The sequence below is a fragment of the Desmodus rotundus genome, chromosome 8, assembly GCF_022682495.2.
Source record: "Desmodus rotundus isolate HL8 chromosome 8, HLdesRot8A.1, whole genome shotgun sequence".
In the NCBI taxonomy this organism is placed as follows: Eukaryota; Metazoa; Chordata; class Mammalia; order Chiroptera; family Phyllostomidae; genus Desmodus; species Desmodus rotundus.
Genome location: NC_071394.1, coordinates 129,611,813 through 129,639,041, shown reverse-complemented (window position 1 = coordinate 129,639,041; position 27,229 = coordinate 129,611,813). Strand labels below are relative to the sequence as shown.

Below are 27,229 nucleotides of genomic sequence, written 5' to 3'. Positions count from 1 at the left end.
TTTCACGTTTGCTTTAGAACAGTGTCAAGGTGGAAAGGCAATTGTGTTGTACCGTGGGATCGTAAAATGTTTGTAAGCTGGAACATCTGGTGGTTATTCAGATAGACAAATGCTTAAATACTTAATAAGTATAAAATACTGATTATTGTATGATTTGAAACATTAAGGAGATGTGTAAAGGAGACTCAGTTCACTGCCCAATAATAGCTTCATTTTCATAGGAAATATGTTAACATTCGGAGGCTTTTCCCATGCAAACCCCAGGGTGTGTGAAAACGTTCAAGGGAATGGACCGTCTTTGTACCCTCCCTGTCATCACCACGCCCACTGGAGTGTGGTTGAGACAGCTGGGGTCACAGATATTGATGGGTTGTTTATGAGGGTTACTGTTGTATCAGGCTGTTTTGTTTGTTTGGTTTGTTATTTTTAAATACATGTACCAAAACTTACCCCTGCCCTGCAGTCACATGTTGGCTTTGTTAAGGTACTTCCCTTGGAAGCTTGTATACTTCAGTGAGGCTGCCTCCGCTCGGAATCTTGTGGTTCTGTTTGGGTATTCTGCTTGCTCTCAGTGATTATTTACATTATTATTCTTTAGGGACAGGTGTGACATCAAATACACACACACACAATTTAGAAGTCTTTAGAAGCCATTTTAAAAGAATAGGGTAAATGGTTCACTGAGCTATATTTTATTTTTTCTGAAACCACAAGGTATGGCTATAATATTGACACTTCTTTGCATGCTTTTAAAACCAACTCTGAATGTTTCTTCTGAATGTGTAGAACAAGTAAAGCTGGAACACAGAATAACTATATAGCTCTTTGAAGGTCGGTCTTCTTGACATTGATTATTGTGTTAAATTATTTTTAAACTCGTGTCTCAGTCTCATTAGTATTTGTAATTACATGTTAAGATTCAGAATGCCTAAGGACACGCTTAAGCTAGCATTCCTCTAAAATTAAAAAAAAAGCGAAGTCATAACAATATATAATTTTGTAGGTTTTTATAGGTTACAGAAACACTTCTACACGATAACTACTGCATGTCACAAAGCATGCTGGTAGGCAGCTAGTGGCGGTGTTAGCCACACCGTTTCATGGACGCGAGGACTATTGCCTCGCCCCAGTGCTCCACAGTTGCAGAGTTGGTAAAAGAACTTGAGTTTTCTGCTTCTGACTACCCCACTCTTTCCACCAACAACTCTTTCTCAGAACCCAAGAAGGCAGCTGCCAGCACTTCCAGCATGGGTGTTGAAGAAGAAAGTGCTTGGCATTAAACATTCTTGAGTGCCTTGTTCTTGGTGAAATTTTTTGTGGGCTCTTCCAAACCTGTAGCAGTTAGAACAATGAGAGGTATATAAAACTATATACTTAATTGCTTGTAGCAAATCTTTTTATAGTAGAACTGGGAAAACCATCATGTGTGTGTGCACGCGCGCGCACACACATTCGTGTTAGAAATTAATTTTTTTAATTTTGCAGGTAATTTGTTGGCATTTATTGTTTTACGCACTGCAAGTCTAGTGCAGACAGTTTAAGTGTTTCCAGATAACGGAAGCGTGAATGCTTTTCGTTATGTCTCGGACTGCTGGTGTGCTCTCTCTATGTGACCAGTACGTGCTGCGGATGTGGAAAGCGACTGGGAACTAAAATGTTTCATGAGAAAAAACACTGATGAGTGTTAGTGTTCAAACCTTTGTGCCAGATACGCGGCTGGTTTTTGTATGGTGTGTTAGGCTGATGATTTTGAATGGTCTCTACATTGTTTATCACCCATAACATTATGTAAAATTGTCAGTGCCTTTACCTAAGTGTTAAAATTAGTTGTATGATTTTTTTTTTAAGTAGTAAATTGCAGAAATAATTTTAAAAGTTCATTTCATCACAGACTTTCTGAGGGCTGGTCAAAAAGGTGCAGTGATGTGAGGAACCTGAGAAACTGATTGCTGTAAATTCCATTGTCTTCTGGCCCACCGTACATTTTACCTGTTTGTCGCAGTGCCAGCCACTGTGGTTTTTGTCCCCCGGTGTCCAAAGAACTCTTTCTGCCTTGTATCTCACCGTCTAGTTATGGTGTACTATGGCAGCAGTGTCATGGAACCTGTAGCTTTCAGCGTGCTGAAAGCATTTTTGAGTTGGGTTATAGGAATAGAAAAACAACAGTGGGTATTGAGGGTGAGAAAGGGAAGCTTTCTTTAATTTTACTATATGCTCTCAATACACAGGAACTTGCACAAGCCAATTAATTTTTGCATTTTTTTTGCAATCAGTTTTTGGATTTATCAGTTTTGCATTGAAAAGGAAACAAGCTTAGCTCAAATTTTAAGATTTTTTTTAAAATTTTTATTGTTATTCAATTACAGTTGTATGCCTTTTCTCCCCATCCCTCCACCCCACCCCAGAAGTTTTAAGATTTTTATTTTTCAAAGTGTAGCCCCAATCCTCTATTTTTTTCCTTTTCAGCATTCATGTGATCGAACGGCGTGCTCTTCCTGAGTTTTTCAATGGAAAAAACAAATCCAAGACTCCCGAGATGTGAGTGACATGCAGAGATGTAATCCTGATACTGTTGAGGAAGATCGTGTGTGTGTGTGTGTGTGTGTGTGTGTGTGTGTGTGTGTGTGAGTGAGTGACAGAGGGCTCTTAAAGCACACTTCAAAGTTAATGTCTGCTAACGTGTGGAAGTTTGCAAATACCTTATTCCATTCAGAACAGTGTTCCTATCACTGCTGCACAGAATTTCTTGCCTTACAGTAAATTGTTTCAGATTTCTTTTTCCTCAACCTTACACTACACACGTCAGTTCTTGCAAATAAAGTTTGAGTTCAGTAACGATTTTTCCCTATAATTTGTTCAGGTTATTTTCTAACTGTCCCCTCCTTGTGTGTACAAATGTATTGTGACCTACAGATATTTATATGTAATAGTCTAGGCGGAAAAGGAACTTTTATCTTATTTTCCTGGTGAATGACTAGTCATTAAAAGAATTCCAAGTAGGATCATACAGCTGCATGTGAATTGCTCTTCATTGCATAAAGGGTTGTGCGTTTGCGTTGGAAATAGAAGAACTTTTATTGGAAAGAAGTTTGTCAGGATGTATTTTTTGCTCTTGCCTGTTAACCATTCAGTACATACTTCTGAAACCCTTGCCTCTAAAATAAACCCACACCTATTACACCATAAATATCTTTCCATGTGTTATCTTCATAGTGTTATTCCATCATCTGTTACGCACATGTGATGGCAAAATAGATGTCTCTTGGGGTTGTTAGGGAAGGCTCAGTTCCCACATAAAGCACATGGCATAGTATGAATAACTGAATACTAAATATATGCTGGTGGTAGTTTGTGTAAGATAGTTTGAGATGCTAAGTTTAAATGTCAAAGATACAATCAGCTTTTTTTTTTTTTTAAGATTTTATTTATTTATTTTTAGAGAGCTGGGAAGAGAGAGAATGAAACATCATTGTGTGGTTGCCTCTTGCACGCCCCCTACTGGGGACCTGGCTCACAGCTGAAGCAATTGCCCTGACTTGGAATCACACCAACAACCCTTTGGTTCTCAGGCCCACGCTCAATCCACTGAGAAACCAGCCAGGGCAAAGTTAGCATTTTTATAACAAAGCTGTAAAGAGTCATTTGGAGACAGTCAAAGATTTGGCCTAAGAAACCCTGTTAAGCTTCCATGATAGTTTTTCCACCTATTCAGACGTGGTATATTTTTCCACCTAATTTGCCTATTGCCAGCATCTCAAAGTACTTACGGTCCTGGGGAGTCTTCTGTTTAAAAGAACAGTTTAGCACTTTGCCCATTTAACGTTGTAAATCCACCGTTCAGTCTGTGTTCGCCTACCTGTGCCTTCACAGGCCCCTCTCTGAGCCGCGTGCCTTTTCTGCTCCGCTGTAGCTAACCTCAACCTGCCAGACTTTCGTGGCAAGAACTTTTGCTTGGTTTCTAGCTTCTCAACACTTGTTTTAAGTATTTTGTGCCAGAAATGCTTGGGTACATTGTGAAACCTTCTCTGACCCCCAGATTTTTCTCTACTTTTTAAAAAAATATATCATGTGTCACCTCTGAGTTTGGTCTCATGGCTTCTCCTCATTGCCTAGTTGGGATCTCTGAAAAACTGCCAGGCAGAAGGTCTATGGCCACGCCGGACCTAATCCCCACATGACCCCCGGAAGAGTACAGAAGCAAGATGCAGCATAGGTCAAGAGCCTCACACAGTCTGCTGAATTCCACCTTCACCCCTTCCCACCAGCTTGGGGTCTAGAACAAATCCTTTAATCCCTGGGTGCTTTATTTTCCTCTTCTGTAAATGGGATGATAAGAGACCATACTTCGCAGAGACATTGTGAGAGGTAAATGTGTTTATGCATAGAAAGTGCTCAGAACTGTGCCTGGCACGAAGTACATGCTCAATGCATAGCACGCTACCCCTTATCTGCAGGGGATACGTTCCAGGACCCCCCGAGATCCTTGAAACCAGCATGTGCTGAACACTGTACAGTTGGTCCTTTGTATCCACGGGTTTCTGCAGGTTTACCCAGCGGTGGGTCAGAAACAGTTTTTTCCATCTGCAGTTGGGAGTCCGTGGGTGCAGAGGGTCGGCTGTAGCTGGGGAGACAACCTAAGTAACGGGGTGCTACAGGCAGCTGTCTCCATCAGCACGCATCGACTGTAAACAATGCCACGTCACTGTTATTTGTCGGAACGTTATGTTAGCTTTTTGTCGTGTTTGGCTGTGAGGACTGTGCGCATTTGTGGCTCTGTGAACCGCTGTTTCTGAAAGGACGTGTGTCCACCCTAAGAATTCCGTCTTTGCCATTTAGATACTTGGCATATCGAAATTTCATGATCGACACGTACCGCCTGAACCCCCAAGAATATTTGACCAGCACCGCGTGCCGGAGGAACCTGACCGGGGACGTGTGTGCTGTGATGAGGTAAAACGCCTGGCTTTCTCGGGCACCTCGCAGTGGGCGGTTCCTGATACTTCCTGTCAGCTGTTTCATTGATCGAGCTGGATGTTTCCTGGTTAATAAAAATAACTCAATCTTATGTCTTTCATTTAGGGGTTGAATATTGATAAGACTTTGGATTTTTTCCTCTTTTTAAGATTTTATAACCTTTTATCCTAGACTCAAATTATGAAATGACCAGAGGTAGAGAGTGGGTTGGGATGGGGAGTGGATAAGCTCTGTGCCCTGGGTCTTTCTACAGAAACACACCCAAAAGGTGGCTCTCCTGTGAGTTTGGTCTGTGTGTGGATCAGCGTGGATCTGGCTTTTTTTTTAAAGATTTTATTTATTTACTTTTACAGAGGGGAAAGGAGAAAGAAAGGGACAGAAACATCAATGTGTGGTTGCCTCTCACGGCACCCCCTATTGAGGGCCTGGCCCGCAACCCAGGCATGTGTCCTGACAGGGAATCGAACTGGTGACCCTTTGGTTCACAGGTTGGCACTCAATCCACTGAGCTACCTCAGCCAGGCCTGAAATGATTAGGCTTTATAGTAGGTCTTAAGGTGCTATATTGTCAATATTACTTTGAGTTTGTAGAAATTATCCCTCATTCAGAAAACCAAACTTGTGAGTTACTTTGTGATGTTCATAGCCTACAGAGAACATGTTTACTTGTTTCTTGTTTTTTTTTAAATATGATGATGGTTATGAAGGAGATGAGGTACATTTTCCAGATTTTAACTCTCAGCTTTATTCTTTAGGGTTCATGCCTTTCTGGAGCAGTGGGGGCTTGTTAATTACCAAGTTGATCCAGAAAGTCGACCCATGGCCATGGGACCTCCTCCTACTCCTCATTTCAATGTACTGGCTGATACCCCCTCTGGGCTTGTGCCGCTACATCTTCGATCCCCGCAGGTGAGTGAGTGCAGCCTTCCGTAACAGACTACCACTTCTAGCATTTGTTTTCAGGAATTACTGTTACCATCATGTAATAGTGCTGTTGTTTGGCTGATACCTGTTTGTTTGTTTGTTTTCATCTATTGTAAATGTTCGAGTCTATAAGACTATTTTAATGTTTCAGGTAATGCTCTCCCATTAGTCCAAGACTCTGTCCCTACTCCTATCATGTGTTACAGATCCTCTTTCATACTCATGATTCCCGTAATCACTTGTCATCAAAGACACTAACTAAACAAGCAGATTATTTGTTAAATTGTTCAAAACAACTTCTCCTTCGTAGCATTTGGAAAGTGGACATCCATACACGTGTTGTTAAATACATTATGTCAGTCACTTTAGGTACAGCATTAATTTGCTAATAACATGAACCTAAGCTGTACATTGCCCTCCTTTGTGAATGGAATGTCATATTTAAGACAATTTGTTGTCTGTTTTCTCTGTAACTTAGAAAAATGTTTCTCATCTGTTGAAATTTTGCTAGAAGTGTAGTGTGAAAGTGTTAGTATTTTTTTTCTGTAGCGTCTCTACCAGGGGTGAGTGGTTTATTAAGTGCCAGTATCAAACAGTCCTTTAAAAACTCTGTTCCCTTGACTTCACTACAGCTACCTATCATTTATCTCACTCACAGGTCCCTGCCGCTCAGCAGATGTTAAATTTTCCTGAGAAGAACAAGGAAAAACCAATGGATTTGCAGAACTTTGGTCTCCGTACTGACATTTACTCCAAGAAAACCTTAGCAAAGGTAAGGGTTTTCTTCTTAGACACACATTTGACTACAGTCTCGCCTGTCCTCTTTGTCCTCCTTCCTTCTAAGAAGCATCACTTCCCCTAAGACGCTTCACTCACTGTCTACAGTGTAAGGGGGTGAACTCGCTCCTTAATCTGATGGCGTTTTATAAAATACCAATAATTTCTTTTACCATTTTTTTCAGTATGATTAGGAGATATTTTAAAAATAACTGTGGATAATATGTTAAAAGCAAATAGAGGACGAAGTGGAGAATTTTAGCAGAGAATTGAAATATATAACAAGCATCAAGTAAATACTGTCTAATTGAAAAATATACCTGAAATTAACTCATTGGATGAATTTATTAGCAGGCTGGATAGAGCAGAGGGCAGGGTTAGTGAACTCAGGCAGGTTAGTAGATTTATTGAAACCGAAGGACCAAGAGAAAAAGAAATTGAGTAAGAAAAGACAAAGACAACAGAGTATAAGGCACGTGAGATACTGTGGGGGAAACATAAACTCATTTATCCTTCAAGACCTGTAAGAAGAAAAAAATGGAACAAAAGTGATACTCGAAGATGTAATGGCCGAAAATTTTCCATAAGTAATCAAAAGATATCAAATCACAAAATAAGAAAGACTGAACAGATCCAAATTTGGACACAGAAAACCACACGCAGGCCCAGTATGCTTAAACTTGTGTTAGAAGCGGCCAAGGAGGAAAGGGGTGGGAGTGGAATTGGAGACAGACACATTAAATTACAAGAAACTAATAAAACTGATACTTGATTTTGTAGCAGAAATGTTAGAAGCCAAAGGACAAACTAATAACCTTTAAAATACTGAAAGAGCCCTGGCTGGTGTGGCTCAGTGGATTGAGTGCTGGCCTGCGAACCAAAGGATTGCCAGTTCGATTCCCACTGAGGGCACATGCCTGGGTTGCGGTCCAGGTCCCCAGTGCGGGGGGGTGCAAGAGGCAGCCACACATTGATATTTCTCTCCCTCTCTTTTTCCCTTCCTTCCCCTCTGCCTAAAAGTAAATTAGAAACCTTTAAAATTGTTTTTAAAAACGTAAGATAACATGAATTTGTCACTGTCGGAACCAAGAATCCTCTTGAGGACTTTATGTGTAGTACAGTCTGTCCTTGAAGCTTGAAAAAACACTGCCTTCAAGTTATACCAGATATTTTCATTATGGTTATAATATAGCAGATTTATGGCATCCATTAAAATATTGTGCCTTTGTAGCTTCAAGAGGTATTTTCATATCAAACTAATAGAAATAACATGTCTAAATTGTCTATGAGTTATTGATAGGTAAGAAGTCTTCAAAATAGGTCACCCTTTCTCTTGGAAGTTTAGGTTCCCTAAGTGTTTTCTTACTGTTACTCAGGGACTTCTTTTGGTGGTTTGCGTAAAACAGCCTGGAACTTAGAAGTCCTGCTGAGCTCCATATCCAGCCGTTAGGAACGAGTTAATAATTTCTGGGCTTGTTTTTCAGAGCAAAGGTGCCAGTGCTGGGAGAGAGTGGACTGAGCAGGAGACCCTGCTCCTCCTGGAGGTGAGCACATTGATGGGGGAGCCCTGTATCCACCGTGAGCCGAGTGGTGCGTTTCTGTGGCCAGCGTTTCAAATCTACCTTTGGAATTCATTCTGAAATGTTTTGATCCATGGAATGAATTTTAATAGAATTTTCTTGGGTCTTTATTATTTAAATATCAAACATAGAGGTTACATACTGGCTGTCAATAAGGGAGGTGAAGCCTGGATAAGTGTTACTTAGGCCCAGGTTGGGTTTTTTTGTTTGTTTAAAATCTGTTGCAAACATTAAACAAATATTGGAGCTTTGCCAAAGATTTTTCACTTTTCCTCCAAAATGGGAAGATCCGGCAGTTCTGGGACCTCATTTTCACAGAGCGATACTTGGCTGCCCTTGAACAGCAGGTTGTCCTTTGAAGTTGAGCACTTCTTCAGGTTGCAGTTTCTCTTAACTTGGCCCGCCATAGTCGTGGTAGGTTAGTTCCAGTGCCGTATGCATTTGAGCGTGCGGCCTCGGTGCTTCCCAGAAGGGCTCCAGAGAAGTCGCTGACGCAACTGCCATTGACAGCACTGTTTTGTCGATGAAAGCAAAAGACTGGTAAGCCAGTGACAATGCGAGAGAACTCTGTCAGTTTTTATTGAATTGTTACTTGGATTTCTTCATGTTTTTGGAGAGTCTTACAAATACTTGCACAAGGAGATCCTAGCAATTGTTTCTACTCTGAAGAGTAAGAAATAGAAAAATTGGGGTTTCAAATTTAGCCGCCATTTCTGTAGAGGGGCCATTGGTCTTCAGCTAGAGAATAGCAGTCATTTGGGCCCTGCCTGGTGTTTGTGGTGGAGTGTGCGTGTGGGGGCTGGGTTAGGGCCAGCTGAGGATGCTTGCTGTTAAATGCGCTGGGGCGGCTTCTGCCTGCGAGGAACAGAGGCTGACTAGCAGTGGATTAAACCGAGAGGACTCCGATCAGTTTTTTTTACTACATTTCTTCAGATGGGCAATTCCAGGATTTTTTCCACTGCTCAGTTGTATCATCATGATTTCACTTCCATTGTGGAGTCTAATGAACAGAAATAAACTAACAAAACAGAAAGAGACTCATAGATGCCGAGAACAGAATGACAGCTGTCAGAGGAGGGGGTGTCAGGTGAGGGACTGCATAAAAAAGGTAAAGGGATTAAGCAAAGGAAAAAAAATTCATAGACTCAGACAATAGTATGGTGATGACCAGAGGGAAGGGGGGTGGCTGCAGGTAGGAGAGGGTAAAGGGGGGATAAATGGTGTGGGAAGGAGACCTAACTTGGGGTGGTGACCACACAATATACACCGTATACAGATGATGCGTTATAAAATTGTACACCTGAAACCTATGTAATTTTATTAACCAATGTCACAAAAAAAATTCAGAAAAGGTTTTTTAAAAAGGAAAATAGCTTTTGAAAAAGAAAAGATTAGTGAAAACCGTGACGTTATTCATTTAAGCAATTCTGTAATGTTTGGCCTAGTAGAATACAGCTGGACTTCATATTTGCTTTTCCATCCAATACGTTGTTTAAATTTAAGCATATTAGGAAAATCTGGCATCACCTGGACATGTTGTGGGGAAAGCTGGAGTATCTTAATGGCTTTTTCAGGGATATTCTTTTTTGATACCACGTTAAGACTTGATCACTTGTAGTTCTTTAAGGTTAGTTACAGCATGGCATCCATTGATCTCTTGACTTCTGTCCATTTATGATTGTGTAACATTTTGCATTGATAAATGGAAGATACTTGTTTACTGAATTGTTCAGATCTTCCAAGTGTTGATAACAGTTCATGATACTATATTTTTAAAGTCTCATTTGGTAATAGTACCACGCTCATCTCATCTGAAAGTGTTCATGAAGTATTCGGACAGGCTTTTATGGCAAATATGTATTTTTCAGAAATCTAATTTTTTTAATCATTGGCAACTAACACCATCAGTTGTTTTCCTGGAGATGACATCTGGAGAATTCTTGTTTGTTTTTTAGAAAATGTCAGTCAGATATCTTTGTCTGCACAACCAACGCTGTGTTAGCCATTTGTCCCAGTAAAAGTGGTTTTCAGTGAAAGGGGTGGCTAGTTCAGCTTGAAACTCGAACAGTCTCACGGATGCTTCCCCGCGGGCAACCTTGGTGCTTTGATAGCCGACCCTTAGTTCTCCGGGTGCCTCCCATTTCACACTCCGAACATTTAAAACACGTGGGCTTAGGGGTTGAGAGTCAGTGAAATCCATAATTTTCACTGTTTCATTCGGGAAGCATTTAAGTAAAGTCGGTCTATTTAGTCTTTGGTCTTTGCCAGTATGTGGCAGTGGAGAATTCACGCTGAGGGGCCAATGGCTCCCCCACCATTGCTTCTGCCCCACTACCGCATTTGTAACAGAGAAAGGCAGAAATGTTCTAGCGTTATGATGAAAACAGTTTCGATCTCGGTCCGTCTGAGTCTAGTCCCTTTTGGGTCTCCAGACCACATCTTGAGGTACTGGTGATAGACACCTCATGTTTCTGTAAAGCTTTAGTTTGGTTTTTCGAGTTTTTTTTAATAGTTGTGGTTCCTTAAGAAGTTTTACTGGTGTATTAACTATTTTCTTTTTTTTTTACACCTCTCTTTTCCTTGTTTGTCACATTATCTTTCTCTCGGGATCAAAATTCAAAGAGATTTCTTCTTTTTTTTTAAATTCTCATCTGCCCACTCAGTAGCAGTGACATACAGAGAGTGGCTTTTCAGAGCCACTGCTTACTTATTTCAGGACTGTTTTTGTCCAATCATACGTGCCGTGGATGTTAATTTAAAGGGGTTCAGTGCTGCCCTGACTGATGTGGCTCAGTGGATTGGGTGTCGTCCCAAGACCAAAGGGTGACCAATTTGATTCCTGGTCAGGGCACATGTGTGGGTTGTGGGCCAGGTCCCCTATTGGGGGTGTTCGAGAGGCAACTGATCTATGTTTCTCTTGCACACCAGTGTTTCTCTTCCTCTCTCCCAAAAATAAATAAATAGAATGTAAAATTAAAAATGAAAGGGCTCAGTATTGTAGAGGGAATATAACACACTCTTCTACTGGGTTCCTCCAAGAGACTCAGTTGTGCACCGCCAGCTGGGCCAATAGGCCCCACATCATTTCTTCTGGCTGCACACCGATGCTCAGGATTTTCTCCTCTTCCATCGTACATGGAAGATGAGTGGACAGTAAATACAGAGTGAGGTCAGCGTGGCTGAGTCACTGTTTACACCAAACGCATGAAGAAAACCACAGCATCTTTACACAATAGTGCTTTTTCTCTCCTGCAGGTGGAACCTGTGCAGTGGTTGCTGTTTTCTTTTAAACATACGGTTGAATTAACAGGTGTTGTCCAGGTTTACACAGAAATAAAAGGCTTCCCAGCAGCAGTGTTTACCCCCGACACCTTCTATTTATATAGTTTGTTTGTTTGCTAATAGTTCAAGAGCATGAAGTCAGATAGAAAATTTTAATGGATTTATAACCAAAAACACATTCCATTTCTCCCTAATAAATCTGGAAGACTCATTAGGATTTTCAAAAAAATACTACATTATTTTATTAGATACCACACGGGCAGTATCCCAGATATTTTGGATTATTCCTGAAACCGCCCATTTTCATTTAAAAAAGATTTTACTGGGTGTGGTCTCTTGTCACAGCACTGTTCTTATGTGGAGGGCTACTGGTTACTGTCTTACGTTCACGTCATTGCTTCACTATAAACGTCAGATATAATTTCAATTTTGCAAATAAAAGGCTCTACATTAGCTTTTTGAGAAAAGTTTTGCAGAGGATCCTTATGATGGAGGGGAGGCTGTTTGAGTAAGATTTCAGTTGTAAAATGTGTGAGAAATTCCGGGTGTTTCACCTGAAAATGTGTCGTCAGTATGAGAAGCCACAAAAGACTCAGTCAGGCCTTGACCACAGTTTGGAATCACTGCACCGATAGAATCAGAACGCCGCAGTGAGAGAAGAAGTGGTGCTGTTGCGTTCCACGGTGTTCGAGGGGATCTTTTGAGGATGCTTTCATAACTCAAGTTTACGGTGGTTAAAATACTCGTCCTGGTCATTTGTCCCTGGGCTTGAAACTGACAGAACTTGAATCTGTGAGCTCATGTGTTCTCACCTGTTAACTCGGGTATTTCCTGTGCCTGCTTGGCTTTCTTGTGCCATGTGTTTATTTTCCCTTAGATAATTAATGGATATAAAATCTTGTACCCGCAAATGAAATTCATGAGGGTCGTTAATGCTTGCTTACCACTCACTAAGAGAGTGTCTTACATACTTTCTACCAGCTAGATTACGGAAACAGTAATATCAGGAGATACTTAGTAATCAGTGTCAAAGATTTTCTCACAGTATGCATGCACTTAATATGCAACCCAAGAAATAGTACTTTCTTCAGATGAGTATGTCTTCCGCTTGTTTGTTTTTCACACTTGGAGCCATTAGTTCCTTTCCTGGTTTAGCCCAGTTGCATGTGAAGTTCGGGGAAGGGACCCTGTGTTGCAGGCGCTATGGCAGACACTTCAGATTGAGGGGGCGAGGCCATAGTCTCAACAATTAAGGAGTTCAGAGTCAATCAGGGGACAGAAACAGATTAAAACCCCAAATGAGCACAGTGTCCTCAGCTTCACAGATAGAGGCACACCAGAGCCCAAGACGAGTACAGAGGAGTGGCTGTGCCATCGGGCTGGGTGGGTGAGGTGTAACGGACAGCTTCCTGGGAGTGGACAGCCTCTCACGCGTGGGATCTCTGGTGCAGGACAGTGTGCACAGCGGTACTCGGGAACAGTGTTGGGCATCTGGGTGTTTCCTGGAACGTTGCAGAGCAGGAGTGGAAGAAGCAGGCACAGCCCCGATCCTGGCTGGCCTTAATTCCACAACATAAAAATGAGCGATGAAGTGGTTTTAGGCAAGAGAGCGCTGGTGTCTTGCGTGAAATGTACTTGACTCAGACAGCAGGAAGAGGGATTAATTTAAGCATAGAGAGGCAATTTTAAGGGTCCTGGTAAGTAATGGTGAAGACCCAGATTACAACCAGAGGATGAGGCGTTTGTAATTATTATAAAAGGTCTAGTAATACCTTTCCTCTGGATGTCAGACCTCCATCAGTGCCCATGCTCACAATCTCGCTCTTCTCAGCCTTACTGTGATGTTCTGGATGTCAGCTCTTGCTTGAATTTTGCAGGTCATAGGGTTTCTTAGCTTTATTCAGGAAAAAAAACCTTTCTGAATTTGATTATTTTTGTCTGGCTGAAGGAAAATGAGTAAAGGAAAAAAAGTTCAGATAACAGTTTGTTTGAAAAGATTATGATGGAGTAGTCCCCCAAAATTTCTGCTTACAAAACTTAACATGGTCCCAGTTACATGTTTCTGGCCCCAGGGACCCTGGTAAGATAAATTGAATTTTTTTGTTTGTTTCAGTCTGGGTCTTTTTTCTAAGTAATTCCTTCAAAACTTATCCAAGGCTGCTGACTATCCAAAGGAAGCCCAGAATCAGCCTTGGTTTTCAAGGAATTTAATGGGTGAGACCATTTGCTGGCTTTGGTTTTGAGGAACACTCTAGAGAAGGAACACCTGGAGCAGCATTTGGAGCCCAGGGGTCAGAACTCGCTGAGGCAGGCAGGCGTGGAGAGAACCGTGGTCACCGCACATCAAGCCCAAAACCAGGCACAGGAGCAGAGAGTTTCAGCCTCGCCACTCTGGGCATTTGTGCCCCATCGTTTTTTATTGTGGGCTCTTAACGGCATTGTGGAATGTTTAACAGCATCCATGGTCTCCACCAACTAGGTGCCAGTAGCACCTCCCAGTTATATCAACCAAAAATACCCCAGACATTGCTGAATGTCCCCAAGGAGGCCACGGGGCCCGTTTGAACATCGTGGCTCTAGAGAGAACCATGTGAGGAGCCATTAGGGGCAGCTTCCGAATACGTTCTTTCCCCCAGTTAATTCCTGGACTCTCAGCTCTGCGTATATTTCTGATTTTCTTTATACCATTCTATCCCTCTCTGTCTTGGAAGAGATTGCTTTTACTTTTTTTGTTGATGGTTTTCAGCATTTTCTATCAAAAATTATAAATTTTCAAACTAGAAATTTGTAAAATTTATAAATTTTCGTGTCAGCTTCTGAATTTCTAACAGAAAAGGCACGGAGTTTGAATGGCAGTGTGCGGAGTCGGGTTCGGTTTGGAGAGAGCAGACACCCTACCAGCACTGAGGCTTCTTGCTGGGGGACACAGGGCGTGGCTTTATTTAGGCTGTAGGTTTCTCTCGGCACATTCTCTTTTCTCCTGCATGCTGACCTTGCGTATTCCTTAACATATTTATTCCTAAGTGTTTCGTTTTTGTGCTATTTTAAATATTTTAATTTCACCCAACTAAAAAAAAATTTATTGCCGGTGTATGTAGAAATAAAATTGAGTTTTCTGTTCCCTTCTATCCTGTGACCTTGCAGAACTTCGTAGTTTTAGTGCCCTTCTTGCAGACTCCTGGTATTTTCTATATAATCAGACGTGTGCATTAATAAAAGACATTGTTTTCCTTTATAACGTGCATGCTTTTTAATGTAAAGTATAACCATTTTCACTATTTTTTTAAAAACCTATGTAAAAGCCCTGGCTGGTGTGACTCAGTGGATTGAGCACTGGCCTGCAAACCAGAGGGGTCACTTGTTTGATTCCCAGTCGGGGCACCTGCCTGGGTTGTGGGCCAGGTTCCTTGGTGCGGGGCACGTGAGAGGCAACCACACATTGATGTTTCTCTCCCTCTCTTTCTCCCTCCCTTCCCCTCTCTCTAAAAATAAATAAAATCTTTAAAAATAAAAGTAAAAAAACCTGTGTAAAAAATAATCACAGGCTCTGATGTTGTTACATAGCACTCCTTGTTCCCTGCCGTTAAAGCTCCTGCTCTCTTTCTGCCGTAGGCCCTGGAGATGTACAAGGACGACTGGAACAAAGTGTCCGAGCACGTGGGGAGTCGTACTCAGGATGAGTGCATCCTCCACTTTTTGAGGCTTCCCATCGAGGACCCCTACCTTGAGAATTCAGATGCTTCCCTGGGGCCCCTGGCATACCAGCCCGTCCCCTTTAGTCAGTCAGGAAACCCAGTCATGAGCACTGTGGCCTTTTTGGCATCTGTGGTGGACCCTCGTGTGGCATCTGCTGCAGCAAAGGCGGCTCTGGGTAAGGACTGGGCCAGGCCATCTGACCCCCTGACATTTTCAGATAATAGTTTAATACCGTCCTTCACAATGTTATCCCAGATTTAAATGTTATGTGTTGTATGCATTTCTGTTACTTAAATAACAAAAATTAGATATTACATCTTAGACGTTATCATATTTAAAAGTATTGTAACAGTTTAAACTAAAGCACTTAAAAGTGATAGTTTTAAAATTAAGAGTGTCAAGAAATGGGGGGACAAAAACATTTCCGTGGTATATTTTATAATTCATTTGAAATTTAATATAACTGGCAAAAGGAGTCATTTGACATTCTTGGATTATATTACTAATTATGATTCGAACTTTTTCATATCATAGAACTCTTTCTTGGCTTTCTCGTTGCTTATCCATGTAGTTTTCCTTATTGCCAATCTAGCCAAGCAGATAAAATTTGGACAGCAGTTTTGATTGTTACTGATAGATACTTAAAGATCTCTCTTATTTATGTAGCAAGATAGTATGTCACATAAGGTGGGGCGCAGTCCCAGGTTTCCGTTACTGTGCACAGGTTTTCATTTGGTCCCGCTGTTTGACTGGAATAGGTAAGACTTGAGTCCCCAGAAAGGTCACTGCACACGAGACACTAATATGTGTTAGATTTCTGAGTGCTTTGTGATGAAGCAAATGTTTGTGTAAAACAAGGCCACTGTTCCATTTTCATTCTTGAACAGAGGAGTTTTCTCGGGTCCGGGAGGAGGTACCCCTGGAATTGGTGGAAGCTCATGTCAAGAAAGTACAAGAAGCAGCTCGAGCCTCTGGGAAGGTGGATCCGACCTACGGCCTGGAGAGCAGCTGCATCGCAGGCACAGGGCCTGATGAACCTGAGAAGCTTGGTGAGTCACTGCCGCGTCCCCGGACAGGGCTGGCCCGGGTCGTATTTTCCTGTGAGCTTGCTAAAATTGTTGGGTTTGCTTACAAGTGAGTGCTGTGATCAGTATAAACTTGTCTCTTAGGATTAGTATATGGCTTTTTTTTCTCTTGTCTCTTTTTTTAATAGTGTTTAGAACTAAAATAGGCTCTCGTAATTGTTAATAATACCCCAGTTGTAAACTTTCTGGTGCGTGTTTCTAGATCTAGAGTTTAAGCAAGTAGACACGAGAATACTGAAAGGACTTGACATTATCTTAATTCATATGTTGCTGTGTAGGTTTAAGTTCATTGTTGTTTTGATTATTTTTAAATTGAGGTAAAATTCATATCACATAAAATTCTCTATTTTAACCACTTACAGGTATATGATCCAGCGGCTTCTACTATTGTGTTGGCCAAAAAGGCCGTTTAGTTTTTCTCTGTAAAATAAAAGACACATTTTTCATTTTTACTAATAACTTTATTGATTTGGATGTTTTGAGTATCTTGGCTCTCTTCCGCTATTGGCTTATAGTGGGTAGAGGCCAAGGATGCTGCTAAATGTCTTCCAATGCCTAATTCTTTCCCAAAGAATTATTTGGCAAAAATGTCAATAGTACAGGGAATCTTGCAAACCGCTTTTGACACATTTGATCAGTCACAGCATATTCTCCACACACTGCGCCAATCTTTTGTGTATCAGTTGAGTTTTTACCTTTCTTGAAATAACAAAGCATAAAACGCTAACAACGTTCCATATCCTCTTCCATCTTCAATATTAAAATGGCTGCACAAAAATTCACCAATTTTGGTAAATTTTTTCAAAATGCATGCTGATATGAGAGCTGGAATCAGCACCAGAAGGGCCCAATCTGATTGTGGGTAGGAGGGGAAGTGACTGAAAGCCAGTCGAGAGTTGAACAACCGGCATTGTTCCCTCTCAGCCCCTCCCCCACATACAGCGCCACAACTCAGCAGATATGGGGTGCCCTGCCCTGGTGAACACCTCAGGCTCCCCCCCTTACTGAGTAACAGGCACACTGAGACAAAAAAATATGGCCCGGATGAAAGAACAGATCAGAACTCCAAAAATAGAACTAAGGAGTGAAGAGAGAGCCAACCTATCAGATGCAGAGTTCAAAACATTGGTAATCAGGATGCTCACAGAAATGGTTGAGTATGGTTACAAAATAGAGGAAGAAGTGAAGGCTATGTAAAGTAAAATAAAGGAAAATGTACAGGGAACCAACAGTGAAGGGAAGGAAACCGGGAATTAAATCAATGATTTGAAGAAGGAGGAAATAAACATTCAGCCAGAACAGAATGAAGAAACAAGAATTCAAAAAAATGAGGAGAGGCTTAGGAATTTCCAGGACAACTTTAAACCTTCCAACATCCGAATTATAGGGGTGCCAGAAGGAGAAGAGAAAGAGCAATAAATTGAAAATATTTGGAAAAATAATGAAGGAGAACTTCCCCAATCTGGCAAAGGAAGTAGACATCTAGGAAGTCCAGGAAGCTCAGAGGGTCCCAAAGAAGCTGGACCCAAGGAAGCACACACCAAGGCACATCATAATTACATTACCAAGATTAAAGATAAGGAGGGAATCTTAAAAGCAGCAGGAGAAAAGGAGACCATTACCTACAAAGGAGTTCCCATAAGACTGTCAGCTGATTTCTCAAAAGAAACCTTGCAGGCAAGAAGAAGGGGCCAGAAAAAAGTATTCAAAGTCATGAAAGGCAAGGTCCTACATCTAAGATTACTCTATCCAGCAAAGCTATCATTTAGAATGAAAGGGCAGATAAAGTGCTTCCCAGATAAGGTAAAGTTAGAGGAGTTCATCATCACCAAGCCCTTATTATATGAAATGTTAAAGGGACCTATCTAGAAAAAGAAGATAATCAAAAATACGAACAATAAAATGACATAAACTGACAACTATCAACAACTGTTGTTGATATAATTGTTGTATCTTTTTAATGCATTGACCTTTTTACATTACATAATGTCCATTTTCCCTTGGCTTAAAGTAGGTTTTATCTGATATTGGCTGCACCTCTCCTTTGGTTATTTTGCTTGCGTGGAAGATCTTTCCCATTACTTTATTTTCAGTCTACCTGTATCTGTTTATCTGAAATGGGTCCCTTACAGACAACGTGTTGTTGGTTGGGTTTTAGGATTTTGCAGGCATAGGGTCCAGCTTTGGTTCTGCCCTGTAGAGCCACAGGACTTTACAGAGCTGTCGACCTTGGGTAGGTTATCTGTGCCGTGGAGGAGCTGGTTAGGTGTCCTCTCTAATGTGTGGTGTAACTGCGCTGCTCTGTGATAGTGACGGGTGTCGCTTTTGCTGTTAAGGACTTTCGGTTATCTATTTTTTTGTAATCAATCTTGAAGAGGAGTAAAATTTTAATACAGTATCTTCATACTCAACATCTGGCTTCTCAAATGGGAAATGTTCTATTTAAGAGGCTTATTTACATACCAAGTAAAAATGCAGTTTATATACAGTTGTTGGTAGTCCGTTCCCAGCGATTCTTATGTCATTTATGGTTTTTTCTTGTCATTCATTATGAAATAGTTTGATAAATAACTCAAGCTAAAGATTAATTGTTGTCGTCCTGCCTAATTAGTACCATCTTTGTCTTAATTGTATGCAGTTTGTATACCCTGTGCTTCAGCTGCAGTAATTTTATTTTGTATTTTTTATTTATTTTATAGAATAAAGATAATATGAAGTAAAAAATAAAACTACAGCCAGTTCTCCACATATCTTTCACCCTGAACCTGTGGGGCTCTGTTCTCGGTGATCTGAGTAGATACCAGAGAAGTCTCTTGAAGCCTGAACTGTACGGTTCCCGTGCATTTGCATAGGCCTGCCCTGCTCTTCTCTCTCTGCAGGGTCATCCAGCAGTCTCATTTTGGAGATAGGAGCACGGATTTTCAGATGAACCAAACAGCTCACTGCATCCCTCCGGACACATTATTGACCTAACTGTTCTTAACCTATCGAGATTAATCCAGATAGCAAGCCTTTTGATTAAAAATCACCTTAGAGTTTTCACAGTATTTTTTGTTTGAAAACTCACTGATCTTCCTTTCTCTTAGATGGAGACTGAAATTAGCAAGCTGGGCCACATTTCCTTGCATTTTACTGATTCTACACCACATGGCAGGGCCCAGCTCAGGGGGGTGGACCTGGGCCTATTGAATGCCTGGGAAAAGCGTTACTTCCCTCCACTTTTTTGTGTATTTTTGGTTCATTTATTGAAGGGTCTTTTGGTTTCCTGTGGTCATGGAATTGAAAAGGGTTGGCAAAGCCTTCTTATTTAATTCAAAGAAGTTTCTGTACTTTGCAGAATCAGGCACATGTTTTCACATGTAAATGTGTTTTTAAATTTTTGGTAGATGATACCACAGAACATTCATGGTTAAGAAACAGGTTGCAAATTTAGCCGTTTCTGTTTTAGTGAGATTTAAAACAAAGAGGGTCAAAAAAAAATCTAGCAACCATATCCTTGTGGGCCTAGCTCTGATCGACAGTGAATGTGCGGTGTCTGCGGTGTGCAGAGCTTGGGGCAGACTGCGGCGGAAAGGTTGCAGACTGCGGGGGTGGTTCTGTGCGGGGCACGGCTGTCAGGTCTGTTCCTTGTGTCTGCCAGTAGCCCGTCAGGTAGCCTCCCAGAAGTGCGACTGTACTCAGTATTTGTTGCAGCAGAATTTGGGTCTTTTCCCATTTAATAAGGACTAAGGAACGTACGAGCATAATATGAATAATTTTGAATGGGTTGTAAACAGCATTCTATAACTAATGCTGGCTTATTATAGTTACTAGGATTTATATTGTGCTGTGACTAATGGAATAAATTAGGAAACAGCAAATGGCCCTCCCTGTGGAATAGGCTTGGCGAAGTTGTAGTGGAAAGTCAGTACTGTGCTTCCTTTTGTTTTGAGCCACAGTCTGAGTAGGGAGTTCAAAAAAAGGAAGTATTAAATTTACATTTGAACTTACATTTTATGTAACAAAATAGCGCCTTATTTATATAACGCGCTGATTTGAATAGAATGATGTAGGATTTTCCTTATCAAGAGAGTATTGTAGTTGGTTGGTATGTTCATCGTACTTTTTATTATGATGCTTAATTTACTGTTACACCTATTAAGTATTATAATAGTCAAATAATAATATAGGAAAAATTAATGTTTCCTGGTGAAATATAACACATTTTTGGATTTTTCTCATTAACCTATCTTAACTTTTCATTGTGGATTTGGATTGGGGAAAGTATCTGCTGAAATAGAAGTGAAGATGTGTGAGCACCAGGCTTGAAACAGTTTATTTTCATTTATTAGGGGACTTCCCATAGGAATCATTCAGGAAATGAGCATTCGCTCATCAGAAGGGCTTCTTCGTCAGTCTGACTCTCGTCGTTCGTCTGCTGATTTCGCTGACCTTGCCCAGTGTTTGTTTTTCTTCGGCCAGAGACCAGTCTATCAGTAGAAAAAGTAATATTGGTGTTTGAGACCTTTTGTATTTAAATAAAAACATTACTAGGTTTTATTTGCTGTGGGTTTGCTGAGGAGAAGGTGGGAGAGGTTAAGACAAAAGATATTAAAGATTTTAATGTTTATTTTTAGAGAGAGTGAAAAGGAGAGAGAAAGAGAGGGGGAGAAACATCGATCAGTTGCCTCTCACAATGTCCCCAACTGGGGACCTGGCCCGTAGCCCAGGCACATGCCCTGACCAGGAATTGAACCGACGATTTTTCAGTACTCGAACTGGCACTCAGTTCACTGAGCCACACCAGCTAGGGCTGAAAATAATTTTTAAACATTTCTCAGAAGTCCTTGGAAACCAGCGTTTCTTTCCGAGTACCCATGTTGGTGACACAGCGTATAGGGTTTTTCTGCTTGGTCATTGAATTTCTTTTCAGGAGACTGCTTTGGAAGGAGTGACAAGGTGTGGACAGGTTACATAGGCTTGTGGAGATCCAGGATATTTCGAACGTAAGTCTCTCTGACCCCAGAGTTCAGGCTCTTCTCACTGTAGCACAGCACCAGAAGTTCAGTATGTAGGTGCGTCTGTGTTTTTCACTCGCTGAACAAGCATGATTACCGTCCTGATGGAAAGCTCCATAGTACCGTGCTGCCGCCTTAAATACTGTGGGAAATGCAACAGAAAAAGAGTCAGGCCCTCCTGAAAACCTAGGTTCTACGTAAGAAAACAGGCAGGTGACCAGAAGGAGCAGCTGTGGATGATTCGTTTATGTGAGGTTAAATGCTGAGAAACTCACACCAAAGCCCAGTCATTGCGATTCAGTGTGTGAGCCTACAAAACAAAGCATTCGGGGATGGAAGGTCATTCTTAAGCTAGTCTTTCTCTTTTCTTTTAATTCGCTGGGATGGATGAGACTGTAAATAGGTAGAGTTACCATGTCTTCATGTGTTCTCGGTGGCAGGGTGCTGCTGAACACAGCAGACCAAATTCCTTCCCTTGAGTGCTTAACATTTCAGAGACAGAATATGGACGAGGACCTAATATGTGCAACTTTTAGGGTGTAAAAATTAAATTTAAATATGTAGAAAGAGTATGTTGCCTGATAAGTAGTATGCTGAGAAATAAAGTAGGGATGGCAGGGGTAATAAGACTGATGTGTGAGGAATTGTGGTTTTATTTTTTAAAATATTTTTATTTATTTTTAGACAGGGGAAGGGAGTGAGAAAGAGAGGGAGAGAAACATCAATGTGTGGTTGCCTCTCATACGACCCCACTGGACCTGGCCCACAGTGCAGGCATGTGCTCTGACCAGGAGTCGAACCAGTGACCCTTTGCTTCACAGGCCGGCGCTCAATGCACTGGGCCATACCAGCCACAGCAAGGAATTGTGGTTTTAAATGGTCAGAGAATGTTTCACCAAGAAAGTGACATTTGAGCAAAGGTGTAAATGAGGCAGGGAATGGCCACTTTGGGGACAGCCAATGTACAGGCCCCTGGATAGGAGCTGCCCGGTGTAGCTGAGGAAATGCAGGGCGGGCTGAGACACGGAGCTGGATTGCAGGGTCTGGGAGGTCCAGGCAGGTGGTGGGGGACTGCGGGCCACTGTCGTGCCGTGGTGCTCACGTGCAATGAGGCGGAGCCCGGGGAGGGTTTGAGCCCTGGTGTGTCAGGGCCTGACCTGCGTTTTTGAAGTTCTGTTCTGTTACGCTGAGAGCAGACCCCATCTGTGAGTTGTTAAATGGATGTAATTTTTAAATAACTTATGATTATGATATACTTGAATATCAGAACTTTTTTACTGTATTGCTAAGGCTTTTATTAAAGAACTTCACTAAATTTTTCTTAGAGTCTAAACAAAATAGCCTTTGTCTTTTTATTTTTTTATTTTTCCAATTACAGTTTCCATTCGATACAAATTAGCCTTTCTGATAACCTGTTTGCGTGTAGCCAAACATCCTGAAATGCCGATAGGATGAGCACAGTGAGATCCCATATTCCTGCCTGCAGGGTTCAATTTGCCATTTTTATCTGTCTAGAAATCTAAATAAATGATTATTTTATGTTTTTGGTGAGTTGTTTCAAAGTAAGTTGTAGACGTCACAGTTCTTTGCACCCTAAATAATTCAGCATGCATCTCCTAGGAATGAGGACATTTTCCTATGTAATTATGAGGTGACGACTGTCCCTTTTTAGGTCTTTAGCACCCCCCTCCCCGAGGTGGCACGTGCGCACGTACTCAAGGGCCGGTCAAGCATCTGTAAGACTTATTGTTGTACCGTCTTCCATTCTTAATCTGCGCCTTCTTTTTTCTTTACTTTTATTTGTCAAGTACAGTTTTATTTAATATTATTTTGTATTAGTTTCAGGTGTACAGCTTAGTGGTCAGACCATCATATACTTTACAAACATGTTCCCCGTGATATTTCCAGTGCCCCCAGCACTGTACAGTTGTTACAGTACAGGGTGGGGCCAAAGGAGGTTTACAGTTATGAGGACACGGAGCCCAGAGCTTATTGTTGAGTTATTTTTATTAATTACTGTATTATCTCCACGTGAACAATTGTAAACCTCCTTTTGTCCCACTCCGTATTACTGACTGTGTTCCCTGTGCTGTACTTCACATCCCCGTGACTATTTTGTAACTGCCCGTCTGTCCTCCTCAGTCCCTTCCCGTTTCACCCAGCCCAGTCCACCTCCCCTCCGGCACCCACCCGTCTCTCCTCTGTGTCTGTGAGTCCGTTTCTGCTTAGTCTGTGCATTTATGTTGTTCCTCCAGTGCCTGACTCAGAATATATGTACTCATCACTTGTTAAATAAAAACGAAATTTTCTGCCTATTTTACTTGAAATTATTTTTGAACTTCTAATTTTTGTACATACAGAAGAGTGGAACCTCTCAGTGGGCAGCTCTGCGCTGCCTTCACAAATCGAGCAGCCCCGGTGGGTCTCCGTGGTGTAGTGGTTGTCCTGTCCGCCTCACAAATTGAGCAGCCCCGAGGTTAAAACACAGCACCCAGGGCCTCCCTTTGCCCCGACTTGACCGGCTTTCTGTCTTTGCGCCCTTCCCTGGTCAGCGGCCGTTCTGATTTCCAACACCTGTTTTTGCACATTAAATTAATGGGATCATAAAATGTGTGTTTGATGCCGTACCTTTTAAGCCAGCTGTGTGGTTGTGAGCTTCATCCCTACTACTCTGTGTGCTAGTATTTCAGACTCTCACAGCTACGTAATTAATGTCTCTTACTTTTTTCCGTATTACTTGTTCTTTCTCTTTTGTTTGTAGAAGGAGCTGAAGAGGAGAAAATGGAAATGGATATGGATGGTCAGCAGCCTGAAAAGGTGAGGTCTGTTTGAATTCTCCATCACAGAAAAGCCACAGAGAGTGTACCTTTCATAGCGTTATGGTTTGGGCTTACACTGATCTTTTAGTCCCTCTCAGGGGACTATAAAGGGTTCTGTCGGCCAGTTGGACTTTGCCGATTTAGAGTATAGTTCTCAGAAAGCATAGCACAGGGTATTGTTCACTTAATCATTTGGTGGAAATGTCCATTCCTGACCTTGTCTTTTGTGCCCCTTTCAAGCACAGTTGGGAATATGAATATAAGAGTTACAGTTCTTGTGAATATTGAATTGTAGGGCTTAAGTCCTAATCTTGAGCCCAAAGAGAATTTTAAAATACTGGGAATTTTCTGAGAGTGAACTGTCAGCAGAAAAATATTTAGAAAAGACTTAATGAGAAGGTGACATTTGAGGTAGAGTTTAAAGAACAGGAAGAACTAGGAAGAATGAAGTGGAAGATATGGCATCAAAGTTTCCAGCTGGCAGGGAGGGGAGACACTAACGTCGGTGTGCCGAGGACCTCAGAGTGACCCGACTCCTGTCTCGGGCTGAATGCGGGGGCAGCTGGGCAGGGCTGGGCTCTACAGTCTCCTCAAGGTGGGGGCCCATGCTGGGCAGTAGTCACTGTTTGGGTGAAGAGGTACAAGGAGGGATTTAAGGTCTCAGTTATAGGTGGTTTTTGAAAATTGTATATAGATGAGGAGAGAATGAAGATGATAGTAAGATTAATTCTGTTTCTAACAATGTTCCAAATACTGTGCTTTGTTCTGTACATTTATGAATTCATCTGATTCCTAAAAGAGCCTCATTGAGTCACTGATAATCTCTTCATTTTATAGACGTTGACAAACTGATCCAAGGTCACAGGGGTTTCAGAATCACCAAATGATACTAAATGCTAATCGGAGGGACTGAAGGCACTGGTCCCCATAACATGCTCGATGATGCTCTGTTGTGGCTTTTCCTACAAACCATCAGCAGACGTCCGAGTTAAAGGGCTCTGTCAGCTTTTTATTTTGGCAGCATTTCATCTTCTTGGTTGATAATGTGCGTTTTAAATGCTGTTGGCCCTTTTGGACAACAGATGGATTATTTATTTTTCACGTATTCCTCTACATAACCAGTAAATAATATGAGTGAATTCCCCTGGCTTCCATTCCTGTGGACGTGTAGCCCCGGTCTTATTGCAGAGTGCAGAAAGGGCCCGTGCTTCGGGGGCGTCTGGTCCTGTGAGCTCTGGCGTGTTGAGGCACGGACAGTATTTCTCTGCATTTACTAATTTCTTTCCCAGCCTCTCTCTCCAAGGCCCCTCTGGACCCGCACTGCCTCTCTCAAAAACAGTAGAGCCTGCAGTTATCCCATGAGAGTATCACTCGGAAATGGCCTTTTCAAAAAATTTTTCCTCACTCTCTGTCCTCTTCTTTTGTACCCTGTTCAGGCAGAAAGCAAAGGGGACAATGAACCAGATGAAGGGGATAAAGCACCAGACGGCGACAATGAAAAAACCGGGGAGAAGGAACAGGATAGTGAAGTTAGTGAGGACGCCAAGTCAGGTACTTTGAGGAAGCTCTTTATTTATCCTTTACTGTGTGAAACTGCAAAACCGGTGGAGAAATGGGGCCTGTTTAATTGTTTCAGATTAATTCCTCGTTTGAGTTTGTTTCTTAACGTGGCAGTAAAGGTGCAGGTGGGTAGGTGCCCGTGCTCCTGCTAGTGACCACCTTTGTTTGCAGTCATGTGCAGAGAGACGAGTAGCTCAGTGTCACTGAGGCCACCACACAGGCCTGCTGTTCAGTGTCAGCACCAGTTGCTGGCGGCTCTCCTCTCAGAAAGCTGGCGGAAGTGCTGCTCTTGGTTCTGATTTCCTTCCGACCCTGGGGTTTCCCAGAGCGCTTCATTGACCAGTGAACAAGCATGCTGGTCTTCGGGCTTCGTTCCTCTGAATTTTCCTTTATGTGCAAGGGAACTACACACAGGGAACTGAGGGAAATGAAGGCAAGACAAAGTGTACTATTTAGAAAATCCATCTCAGATAGAGGCAGACTTAAATGTGTGGAATGTTTCAGCAAAAACCTTAAAAGGAAGGAAAAGGCACTGAGCTCTCTTTGTAGTGTCAGGCCTGGTACGTCACGTGGCAGAGGTGAGACGTAAGATGGCTATTGAGCTTGGGCACACTGCTTATAAAGCTTCCTGATTTTTTTCAGAGGAAAAGGAGACTGAAGAGAACAAGGAGCTCACTGATACTTACAAAGAAAGAGAAAGTGATATTGGGAAGAAGAAAGTAGAACATGAAATTTCTGAAGGAAACGTAGCCACAGCCGCAGCAGCTGCTCTGGCCTCAGCTGCAACGAAAGCCAAGGTTTGCCCGCCAGCCCTTCCCCAGAGCTCGCTTAGTGAATGGGCATGTTGTTTTCACTTCCCCGGGATGTTTAGGATACAGAGTCTCACGCCCAAAAGGAGACGGCTGTTTGCTTGAGTGGTGTTCTAGGTGAAGCGTCCCACAGCGGGAGGATGGTAGACAGGTAGGCCTGGTCCTGAGGGTGACGCCTTTGACACAGCCGCTGTGCTGGGCAGCCGGAACAGGAAGTCTCTCTAATTTGCCTGCAGAACTTGACTTGGACTGTTGTTCCGATTTCTACCAGATTGAAATATTTGTGATTTTTAAGACAAAAATCTGTTTCCTTGTATAAATACTTCATCTTGCTCTCACAAACTGAAAGGAGAGAGGAGGAACCTAAAATAGCTCTTTTTCTTCTTGAATTTGCCAGCTCTTCTGGGGGTGGTTTTCTCTATTTATAACACAGTATTGGCTTCACAGCATATTTAAGAAGAAGAGAGAAAGTGATTTTCTCGCTTTGTGTTAATTTAGCATTTCAAAGCATTCCAAGCATGAATATATAGTTCTAAAAAACCTTTTCACCCCTTGTCCACTTCACCCTCGGAGGTAGTTTCCTTCCATTGCAGGTCACCACGCTTCAAGCGGTGGCTACTGGAACATACCTAATCGTGTCGTCTGGAGCTGTTTCCTCCATTCGTGGCCTGTAGTTTTCCCAGACTACTCAGCTGCTGAGAACTGCTTCTCCGGGTGTTTCATCTG

At 42.0% G+C, this 27,229-nt stretch overlaps 1 protein-coding gene across 1 annotated transcript in view; it reads left to right on the top strand.

The window, feature by feature from the left end:
- Nucleotides 1-27,229, top strand: part of SMARCC1 (SWI/SNF related BAF chromatin remodeling complex subunit C1) — a 112,150-nt gene that overhangs the window by 51,056 nt on the left and 33,865 nt on the right. The window contains exons 15-24 of the mRNA XM_053929345.1: nucleotides 2,467-2,538; nucleotides 4,837-4,950; nucleotides 5,730-5,883; nucleotides 6,557-6,670; nucleotides 8,160-8,219; nucleotides 15,150-15,408; nucleotides 16,121-16,282; nucleotides 24,077-24,132; nucleotides 25,571-25,685; nucleotides 26,337-26,491. Coding sequence (XP_053785320.1) covers nucleotides 2,467-2,538; nucleotides 4,837-4,950; nucleotides 5,730-5,883; nucleotides 6,557-6,670; nucleotides 8,160-8,219; nucleotides 15,150-15,408; nucleotides 16,121-16,282; nucleotides 24,077-24,132; nucleotides 25,571-25,685; nucleotides 26,337-26,491 — 1,261 coding nt within the window. The remainder of the gene's footprint in view (nucleotides 1-2,466; nucleotides 2,539-4,836; nucleotides 4,951-5,729; nucleotides 5,884-6,556; nucleotides 6,671-8,159; nucleotides 8,220-15,149; nucleotides 15,409-16,120; nucleotides 16,283-24,076; nucleotides 24,133-25,570; nucleotides 25,686-26,336; nucleotides 26,492-27,229) is intronic.